Source organism: Brachionichthys hirsutus, chromosome 11 (assembly GCF_040956055.1).
Source record: "Brachionichthys hirsutus isolate HB-005 chromosome 11, CSIRO-AGI_Bhir_v1, whole genome shotgun sequence".
In the NCBI taxonomy this organism is placed as follows: Eukaryota; Metazoa; Chordata; class Actinopteri; order Lophiiformes; family Brachionichthyidae; genus Brachionichthys; species Brachionichthys hirsutus.
In genome coordinates, this window is record NC_090907.1 from 9,216,903 (window position 1) to 9,227,398 (window position 10,496).

The 10,496-nt window shown below is 42.6% G+C and overlaps 2 protein-coding genes across 2 annotated transcripts; both read right to left on the bottom strand.

Annotated features, from left to right (window-relative positions):
• Positions 1-211: 211 nt before the first annotated feature.
• On the bottom strand, positions 212-3,273 carry stoml3a (stomatin (EPB72)-like 3a). The gene is made up of 7 exons (XM_068745431.1): positions 3,195-3,273; positions 2,703-2,806; positions 2,200-2,272; positions 1,440-1,522; positions 1,095-1,298; positions 500-634; positions 212-403 (listed from the first exon to the last, which is right to left on the bottom strand). Exons 1-7 carry the CDS (start codon positions 3,271-3,273, stop codon positions 212-214), a joined length of 870 nt encoding a protein of 289 aa, XP_068601532.1.
• A 1,021-nt stretch (positions 3,274-4,294) lies between these two features.
• Positions 4,295-9,676, bottom strand: slc25a15a (solute carrier family 25 member 15a). Its single transcript, XM_068745503.1, has 6 exons — positions 9,622-9,676; positions 8,260-8,518; positions 7,374-7,514; positions 7,123-7,298; positions 6,878-7,036; positions 4,295-4,629 (listed from the first exon to the last, which is right to left on the bottom strand). Exons 1-6 carry the CDS (start codon positions 9,674-9,676, stop codon positions 4,502-4,504), a joined length of 918 nt encoding a protein of 305 aa, XP_068601604.1. The 3' UTR covers positions 4,295-4,501.
• Between the last annotated feature and the right edge of the window lie 820 nt (positions 9,677-10,496).

Genomic DNA, 10,496 nt, shown 5'->3' on the forward strand with positions numbered 1-10,496 from the left:
TTTCATTAAGAATGACGATGACAGGGTCTTAGTAAAAATATAAGTATTTCTATTAGAAGTGCAAAGTGCAGGTCAGCAGTAAATACATGAGGCTGCTAGAGTATCTAAAAGCAACGCCACCGAAGCATTTAACAGTGATAATAACTGTATAACATTAACAACAGTGTAAATTGGGCTTAATTTAGCTTTTGTAGTAACTGTATGCAGTTCATCACTTCCTCTGCATAAAACACTCTATCATATCTATGGGCAGCGGGAAAATGATGGTGGAGTTCTTCTCTGCTGCGATGGAGTTGAGGCTCTGCAGATATCTGAGCTGGAGAGCAGAGGGTGACTCCGCAATCACCAGAGAGGCTTCTTTCAAAGCCCTGGAGGCTTTCATTTCTCCCTCTGCTGCAATGATCTGAATAAAACACAGACAGACAGACATTATGTATTTTTACTTTTGTTTAAGTGCATCAAGAGTAAATTAAATTCAATCTTTATCTTCCTGCTTCACCTTGGCTCTGGCCTCCCGAGTAGCTTCTGCCTCAGCAGCCATGGCTCTCTGCAACTGCTGAGGCAGCTTCACATCCTTGATCTCCACACGCTCCACCTTAATACCCCACGGATCAGTGGCTTCATCCAGGGATTCCTACAGAGGATTATTTGATAATACATTTTAGAGTCACGTAAAGCCAGTATTCGTGTCATTTAATCAGTTCAATTTTAATTAAGCAGGTAACAGCAATTAAAAGTGAACTATTAAAGATCCAGATATTTTTACGTGCATTTAGATGAAATTAAATGCATGAGGGGAGTGAATTTTGAACTGAAATTACTTCAGTTAATTCGAAACATGATACAGTTGCACCATGTCTCATAAGTTTGTAAAGGCCAGACTCAATCCAAGAGGCAAAATGTTTTTTTTATATCTTCTTATGTATAAATTGTGCACACAGCAAAATAGTAAGAAAATATAAAATGTAATAAGGTGGATTTTTCTACACACAGTATGTATGAATGTTAGGGATCAGCCATTTTACATCACTGAATTTAACAATTTCAAGTCTCTCCTGCACTCCAGCTCCTCAGAAGCCTTAGTTCATCCTCACCTGCATACTGATTGAGATTCCCTCTCTGTCAGAAAGCAGTTCTGCCAGGTTTTTGGTACCAAGTGCATTCCTCAGGGTGGTTTGAGCCAGCAGCCGTGTACATGAGTGTGCGTTGGAAACATTGGCCACGGCTGAGATAGGACAGTGTATTCGGAAGTACACCACACCATCCACAGACACTGTCACTGAGTCTTTGGTTAGGATCTGCACAGTAAAAAGCTGCAACTTTGAAGCTGCTACTATTTTGATCACCAAAACAGATTTAAAAAATAAATAAAAGTAATGATACGGTAGAGACACAAATTATATTGTGATGTGCACAATAGAAATACAAACAAATCTTACCTCTTGTGGAGGGATGTCAAAGGACACGGTTCTTAGATCGACTTTCACGAAGTTATCTGTGCAGGGCAGAACACAGAAAAGCCCTGGAAAGAAGTAGAGACCCCTTTTTTTAAATTTCTTATAATACAGTAGTTCTTGGAAAAAAATATTAGGGACTCCAACTCCGATTCACTTTTACTTTACGTGGTTGGTGTATAAAAATAACCCAGATCACCATGTGGAAGGTGTCGTGATAAATCTAGTTATGAGGGGAATGAGCTGCTTGGCGGAGGTCTGCGCTCTCTGGGTGCTTTTCTAGTTCATTCATTAATTCATCTTCTTGAAGACGCAACGATCGTAATCGTCTCGTCTTCAGCCGTTTATCCAAAATTCAGGCCGCAGGTGTTGCTTGGAGCCTATCCCAGAGGTGTTGCTTGGAGCCTATCCCAGCAGGCTACAGGAGAGAGGCAGGGTACACCCTGGAGGAGTCGCCAGCTCATCGCTGGGTCACACATAGAAAAACAAATCTTCAAGCTCACACTCATAACTAAGGACAATTTTAGTGTGGCCCTTAGTTGCATGTTTTTGGAGGTGGGAGGAAGCTGAAGAATCCAGAAAGAACCCATAGAACATAAAAACAGAAATGCGCCAGGGGGGCTGGAACTGAGACCTTCTTGCTGTGAGGCCATCTAGATGAAGTCACATGTTTGTTTTTCCAGCCAGAAACCCAGATACATGCGTGTAAGCAGTGTTTACATATGCAAAACATGAAAAGACCAACCTGGCCCTTTAGGCTTCCGGTCTGTGATGCGTCCAAGTCTAAAGATGACAGCCCGTTCATACTCCTTCACTATCTGGATGTTAGAAATGCAGCCAGCCACAAAGGCAGCACAAGCAAAAAAGGTTATATGGAGGCTGGGTTACCCTGCTTTAAACTCCATATGTGTAAAAGTGGATCATCTTTATCATACCTGTGACAAATTAATTAAAATAGCACTTTAAATGTGTTTTTTTTTTCATTCAAAATTGTCAAAGTCAAACATAAAGATTCGATCAGAGTAATTAAAAGGTGCTGTTATCACACACACATCCAAAGCGAGAAGGTGAAACGACCTGTGCAACGCCTGTCTTGGATTCGAAAATAAAATTCCACTCACAAATTTAGAGCACGAATACTGACATAAAAACATAACCACAGCACGTTGAATGCACATATGTCTGTTTTTATTGTATTGCGTGATGCAACCCTTACCAGTAGCGTTCATCAGTGACAACATACTCTACCTTGACACACATGAAGATTGTGAGTGGAAAGGTGACTGCTATAAAGATGAGGGATATAAAGACCAGCAGCCAGCCGAAGCATCCCAGGCTCCCCGAGGATTTATCTGTAGACAGTAAAACAGAGTTGCGTTTAGGCGATTATCTCTGGTGATGCAATCCATCTCTATAGGAGGTACAGCAGCATCAACGTGAGCCCGCTTTACCTACTGAAATATTCATGTCACCTGTAAAGCGCCTGTGATCAAGTTCTGTCCTTCAGTGGCAGAGTGAATGCTACAGAATTAAACTCTTTGTCTTTAATGTAGATTTTTTCACCCTTTTATTGTATCTGCAGCTGCACTATTTCACTTATTCTATAGTTATCAGCTGATGCTTCTATTGAATTCCAAACTCATGATCTGAACTCTCTGCTGAACGCCTCATTTAAAATAAAGAAATGCATTATTAAACATCTAAATAACAGACGCTGAAAACATTGGAAAAAGAACTTGCCTTCGACATTCTCCACAGCGCTGATCTGGAGTTTTCCTTGCGTGACCATCGCCGCTGTGCTGGACGTCGTTGAGATCATTAGTGAGTGTGTTTTTTCAGTGCGATGGAGCGAATGAGGCAGAATTGTGCTTGTTTACCTGTCAGCGTTCCCTGTGGGGGGGTGTGGCTTATTCCCAGGCCTCGTCACCTGTCGGTGCTCGTGAGCCCAAGACACACCCAGACGCACAAACGTGGACTCCCCTTTGTGGCTCTTCTGCACTCGCCTGCGGATGTCAGCATGGTAGCCCGATCCGCAGAGCCTCGTCTGTGACCCCTGGACTTGAAAGCAAAGGTCAGCTCTCGTGCTTTCCTCTTATAGGCCTCCTTCCATCCCGCGTCCAGGAGTCTGACACCTGCTGCGGCGCAGGTGATCAATAAACAATGTGTGGCGCACAAGTCGTGAAACAAGAGAGCTGGTGCAGGCGCATGAAAGTGATCGTGTTCATGTCTCCCCTCTGTCACCTACAACAGGTTTACCATTGAAAATGTGCACGGAACAGGAGTTTTGCATCTCTTCTTCTTCCGTTGCGACGCAGATCTCTCTCTGACCAGAGAAGTCAGAAGGATGCTATCTAACATACTATACAGTATTCCTATATTAAATGTCTGCTGTCAGACAGAAGCACAAACTGTAGAGTCTTTATAACTCCCACCGCACTGGGTGGTCAAGCCGTTTATTGATTATTATCGCTTCAAATTTTTTATCACAAATTGTTTTTGTTTTTTACTGAATAAAGTTTTCAACTGATTTTTACGGCGCTCACAGGGTTTCCTGTAATGTAGCCATGGCAAACGAAATCTTCTGCTCACACCAAAGATCATTGACAATATGAATTGGAGAACTTCACCAAGAACCTGAAATAACCATTAAATTGTTTTCAGATTTACTGCATTAAATTATTTTCAGATTTACTGCATTAAATTATTTGTGGAAACAGAGTATGTAACAAGTGGCAGTGGCAGGTCTGTTGATATATCTGCTGACAGGTTGAAAATGCTGTTCATATTCTGTTTACCGAAACATTTGGCGTAATTAATCTCACAGAATTACTGGATGTTTGTGAAAGGTTTTATTAGAATAAATATGGCCAGCAAATTATTTAAACATTTGCTCGGTTTACAAGCTATTCAAATATAGCCATATATTGTGCTTTTTTAAAGTCTAAGACCATATTTAATAAGACGTTGCCAAAATAAAATTTGAGCCATCTTTTTTTGATAAAAAAAAGGACAAAATAGCAAAACACTTGGCTCAGTTGGTCGGATCCTCATCGTCGGGCGCTAGCTCTCTCCATCATATATTTGCGACTGAGCTCATAGACCAAGAAGAGGGCTCCGTTGGCAGGGAAGGTGCGTATCATGGTAGGTGCCAGGCCAGAGTACAGAGCGGTGAACCCTGTGGATGACAGAGAGTCAGTCCCCACAGATCAGGGAGGCCCCAAGCTCACACCAATTAGTAAGAGGATGCACACACAAACACTCTTTAAGCCACAATGAGATTTTCTTTCTTTCTTCAATTCTAATAAACTGAAAGGCCACCTGAAAACTTCACAGGCCAATACTGAAGTTTTTTTTTACTTGATCAGCAAACAACACTTTGTCACGTAAATATGTGCCAATGTTATGACAAAACACTAAAACCATGTCCCTAATACTGACTCCGTCCTCTTCTGCCACCAAAACAGCATTGACCCATCAGTGCTTCCGTAGTTATGTGTCAGTATCTGGCCCCATGATGTTGGCATCAGATTGTTAGGTCCTGTTTTTTGTCCAGGAATGAGTCTCTATTGCTGGTTTCATCCCACAGATGATTGATTGGATTATGATGTGGGATGTTTCTCAACCAATTACATTCAGTAATTCTGACTTTTGATGGTTTGGACATGTCCAGAGGAGAGATAGGGACTATATCAGTAGAAGGATGCTGAGGATGGAACTGCAGGGCTAGAGGTCGACCCAGGAGGAGATACGTGGACGTAGTGAGAGAGGACATGAGAGTGGCTGGTGTGGAGGACGATGCAAAGGACAGGGTGAAGTGGAGAACGTTTACTTGCTGTGGCGACGCATGACGGGACAAGCCGAGAGTACAGCAGTAGTGGTACCGTCAGAGGAAGATTTATTGAACCTATGTGTCTGTTGTTTGTTGGTCTGGTTGCTGTGTCTGTTTGCATTTGCTTGTTGAATTAGTCGTTTCCACATCTTTTTTTCATTACGGCAGATATGTCTCAAACATTCTCGTTTCACAGCTCAACACTGCACAGAAATAATCTTCAGAAACAATTTGAGGCGAGAAGAAGCAGCCGATGCAGTAACAGAATCTTGGCCCATGTTTGTACAGCACCGCATAGTTGACCAAAGTTTGGGGAGAGATATGTGTTCAGAAGCCGCTGACGATTCTCCAAGCCTCATTGAATAAACAGAGCACAGATTTGGTCTGCTTTGGATTGACTTGTTGGTGCGGTAGTGTGGCATCTTCCGCCAGTGAATGTCAGCTGTTTGATTTGAAGCGATGCTTTAAAATTCCCTTAGAAAGTGCACTTGAACTTTAACCACTTACGATGAACCTCATTCTTAAGCCTTCTTTCAGGACATTCATTCTAACTGTCTTTTCAACTTGTCAGTATTAAACCTCCTCAAAAATATTTCATCTGCTGCTTTTGAGCTTTAAACATAAATTGACTTCTGAAACGGAATCACTTTATTTTATTACTTGCATGTTCAACATCTATATTTTACATTTGCTAACTTTGAAGTTAAACACGCTTTAGGCTGTCTGATAATCGATCGGTCCTTCCCCACGAGTGAGGAGCTGAATGGGGGGGGGGGGGTTAACAGAGGATAAGAGAATATCAGTTGAGAAAAGAAATCATGTTCTTTGACAGCTGTTCTCTCCAGAAATAGCGTCTGTTACTGTTGAGCTTGTTGAACTTGACAGCGGTCCTCTCTGCTGAGCACAAAGAGCCTAATTATATCCTTCAACCCATGATTGATTACTGGGCCGTATACAGAAGACCACTAAATTGTTATCTCCCGCCTTTTCTGCTAAAGCGTGGTCACTGTGTTGCTGAGATTACTTCTGGGAAAATGTAAATTTAACGAGACAACACTCAGACTGTTTTCCACTTTAAAAAAACAACAGACCAATCACAGTTTGACTCCCAGATAATGAAAGTCGACGCTTAAAAGTTAGCAATCAACACGTTTATCATTATTAATTTGTGTGAATCATTCAATAAAAAACATATTTTTTTTAGGTAGGTGGTTTCCTTCAGGATGTAGCTAAGAAACTTTGGAAGACGGATTTCATTTGACCTTTCAGTGAATCAGCACAATATCATCTGCAATTTGATTTTCGTTTGTAAGTGCGTATTACGTATATGTAGTACGGTTAAAGTTTTTAAGTCCCACCTGGGCCTACCTGTGCAAATGACTTTAAAATGTTCTATGAAACGTTCACTGACATTTGAGGCCACACTAGAACTCTAGAATCTATCTGTTCCTGGCTCTAAATTTTTGTTTAACTGTTTTCTTTGATTTGACACCTACTTATACGTGAAGTTTCATAAAAGTCTGTTTGTGACTTCTTGTATAATCCTGCCAACAGTCAAACCAACACTTGCAAGACATAACGGTTCCAATCTTACCCTCAGTGCGTATGATCCCCTTCAAGGTCTTAATGAAGCCCACTTGCTTCCCACCTAAAGAGTACACCTGGATCCTTGACTTCACACAGTCTATGGGGAAGACCATAAACCAGAGACAAGCTCCTCCCAATCCACCACTAAACATGAGTGGAAGAATACCTATAAGACCAAAAACCGTTGTGTTGGCGCAGATCACACAAGCAAGGTCATCATAGCATAAACTGGAAAATGGAAAAGCGGCATACCTATACTGTCCTTGTCCGTGCCCATGTACTCTGCAAATTTAGACCGTGACAATTCGTACGCCCCAAAAAAGCAGAAGTAGCCTGGTACCTCCCTCGCCATGGTGGATGTCAGCCCCTCATAGAAACCCAGAGGACCATTTGTCTTCAACACGGCCTTTACCACGGTCCACGCCGTGCTGTGGTTGCACCGCAAAACACAATCAGCAGTGCACCGAGGGAAGGGTCAGCATGTTCTCTTTCTCGTCACCAACCTTCTCTGGCCACTTGCGATCTTGCCAGAGCCTTCCATTTCATGCATGGCCTGCAGGCGACACTTCACCAGCTCAGTGGGACAAACAACCAGCGAAGAGAAGATGGAGGCGAAAGACCCGGAAGACGCCTTCTGAACGTCGCTGTTGAACATTGATAGAGTAGAGTGGAAATAATAAATGGGGGGGGGGGGGGAGAGAATAAGGTGTAAATAAGACTTGCTATATCAGTTTTAGGGGATTACTCTGGATATTTAGACTTAATAGAGAACTATCAATAAATATTATTTGTTCTGTTCACCCACAAATGAAACGTATACCAATCATTCAATAATCTCATTGTAGAAGCATCCTGTAAATGTAGAGGATACAATTGTCCAGGTGCATGGTTCTCGATTTAGATATGAATCTATCATAATGTATTAATCTGCAGTGGGTAAACTATGTTTACAGTCTAGTATATATTATGCGCATGTAGGTCGGAGCACGCACAAATACAAAAGGCCAAATTTGGAGAGAGATGGTGGAGTGACAGGTCGACACGTGGTGGTGCACTGGAAGCAGTCTGGGGTTCCGTGGTTTGCTCAGGGGCTCCTCTGCAATGCCCACGAGGTGAACTGGGACCTCCAGCTTCCAGTCCACACTACATACTGTGGCCCATGCTGGTCTTGGCCCACCCATGAGAGTCCTGGCCTTCTTATATTTGACCAATTAACATGTATTTATTCATCACATTAGCTCGTCTGAAAAGGCAAAACAGTAAACTGAAGAACTAGTCCAGAGCTCTGTGTCCCAAAACTAGAAACGCATGACTGGTAACTCCGAGAAGTCACGCCGAGGCTCTTTTCATGGACACACCGATAAACACACAGGAAAGTTGGCGTCAGACCTGAGATCAGCTCCTTTATCCACTCCGCAAACAAAGCGAACCATATCCTGGGAGAAACCGTAGCTCAGGAAGAGCACAGCGTTTTCACCGATGTTGGACACAAGGGCCGGTGTCGTGCCTTTGTAGAGGCCGCGCAGTCCCACCAGTCTGTAGGTGGACACGAAGCAGTGGACGAAGCTGCGGTACATCGTGGGGAACGTCTGCATCTTCACTTTAACTGTGTCAAAGGATTGGCCACTCAGCACGCAAGCTGTACCGCCTGAGGATGGATTCCAAGGGACGGCAGAGAGATTAGATTGCTGGTTACATCAGAATTGCAAAATCAAATGCGGCAAAAGGCCCTTTAGCACACAATATATTTACATGCAAATCTCATTTATCCATCCTTTGTAAATGAGTGTTAAGGGGGGGGCACCCGTGGTTTACATTGTGTTTGTGTCCTGAGCCCATAGAGCAAAACCAAATCCATCCATTGTCTTTGTTTAAGGACACATTGAGCCTGGTTTTATTTGTTCATGGTTTAACATCTCCTCTGCTCTGACAGATTGTAGAATGTTAGACCCGTAACACATGGAGTCTCAAGAGGTGCTGCAGGAGGGGACTCTAGTGTCCCACTAAGGAAAAGCACATTTGGTGAGTCTGCCTTTTCCTTTAAAAGCTGCGTGAGTGGAACTCCATCCCAGTGACTGTTAGAAATGAGGATGTCTAGAATGCATTTAAATTTCAACGTAAGAAATGGCTCATTAGCCTCTCTTGTCTTGTCACTGCTGAAATAACTCTGCTGTTTGTGTTGCTGGCTGGCACCTAGCAGCTGACTTAGAACTGGTTTCGGACCACGGGAACCCGACTGTTTAATTAAAGTAATTAGTAACGAATTAAAGTAAAGCGCTTTGAGCACCGCAAAGCGGTGGAAAAGCGCTATATAAGTCCAGTCCATTTACCATTTTGCTGTTGTTTACTTGTTTGGCAACTCACTGTATCATGTGCTTTATGATTCTAGTTATTATGAATTGTAAGTCTTGAAACTGCATGTTTTGGTATGACTGAAAATGTTTATATTTTATATTGATTTTAATTGTGTTTATTATATTTAGGGTGACTTAAAACATCTGGCACATTTACTGAAATGTTCATTAATGTGCACTGTCCCTGTTTAAAAAAAAAAAGATAAATAAATAAATAATAGTAACATCTGTGTATAAAAAGGTTGTTATAACTATTCAGGTGAGAGGGTAATAACCACACACTGTGTTTAATAACTGTGACATTACCAAATAAACACAGCACGCGGGTTCCCTTATAAACTGAGAGCCTGTGATCCATCGTCCACCCACCCAGATCGGGTTCATATCGATTACTAACCCGCTGCTCCAGCTGAGAAGTCGATGATCGCTTGCACTGCGGGATGCAGGGCCATGATGACGCGGTGGATCTGAAAGGAGAACGCGCGTCACCGTGGCTTTGTGGGTTTCACCGTGTTCGTTCGGCAACGATCCGATGGAGTGTTTTACACGTTTCATTCTCACCTGTCGCGTCCTCGGTCCTCTGCGTCGTTGATACGGTATTTGCGTCCCTTCCAATCAACGGTAAAACACTTTCTGCGCTGCGTAAGGGGTCCGATCAACGTGAGCGCAGAGACAATCCTCAGCGTTCCATATGGACGTTCACCGAGTCACGTGATGAGGTTAGAGAACAAACAAACAAACAGAAACAAAGGCCAGGACTTGGTTTGTTCTAAAACGTGTCCGGTCGTTGCGGCGCTAATGCCCTTTATTCACTTTACGCGCGACGGCGCGTTGCTGTTGGTGCTGCGCATCTGGATTAAATATTAGGATAGCATTAGGCCAAACGGTTTGGCATTACTTTAGGCATAAACTGTAAGAGGATATTAGAAAACATTGTTGTCCCTTCCTCGGAACAAAGCAAGAACGCGCTTATTCGTGACGCAAGACGGCGCTGGAATAATGAATGAATAATGTCTTTATCTTTTCCCGACTTGATTACTGTAAATTACTATAATCGAAATAAATAAATAAATACAAATACAAAATACAATACTAAAAGTGTCTTCGGATGATTCCAAACTGCTGCTGTATATAAACCAAAGATCGGCTTCACGTTTGAAGTTGTTTTAGCAGATCTACAGTAACTTCCTGTTCCTGATCAAGGTCCTCCTCCGTACAGGTTGCGTGCTCTGTATCACTGTTAGTTAAAGATGATTACGCTCATTTTCTAAA

Coding starts and splice junctions, on each gene's coding strand:
- stoml3a (XM_068745431.1), bottom strand. CDS start 3,273: ATGATCTCAACGACGTCCAGCACAGCGGCGATGGTCACGCAAGGAAAA. Junction 2,273..2,702: donor CAATCTTCATGTGTGTCAAG/GTAGAGTATGTT, acceptor TCTAACATCCAG/ATAGTGAAGGAGTATGAACG. Junction 404..499: donor CTCGGGAGGCCAGAGCCAAG/GTGAAGCAGGAA, acceptor TGTTTTATTCAG/ATCATTGCAGCAGAGGGAGA.
- slc25a15a (XM_068745503.1), bottom strand. CDS start 9,676: ATGGCCCTGCATCCCGCAGTGCAAGCGATCATCGACTTCTCAGCTGGA. Junction 7,299..7,373: donor ATCGCAAGTGGCCAGAGAAG/GTTGGTGACGAG, acceptor GTGCAACCACAG/CACGGCGTGGACCGTGGTAA. Junction 7,037..7,122: donor CACGGACAAGGACAGTATAG/GTATGCCGCTTT, acceptor TTGGTCTTATAG/GTATTCTTCCACTCATGTTT.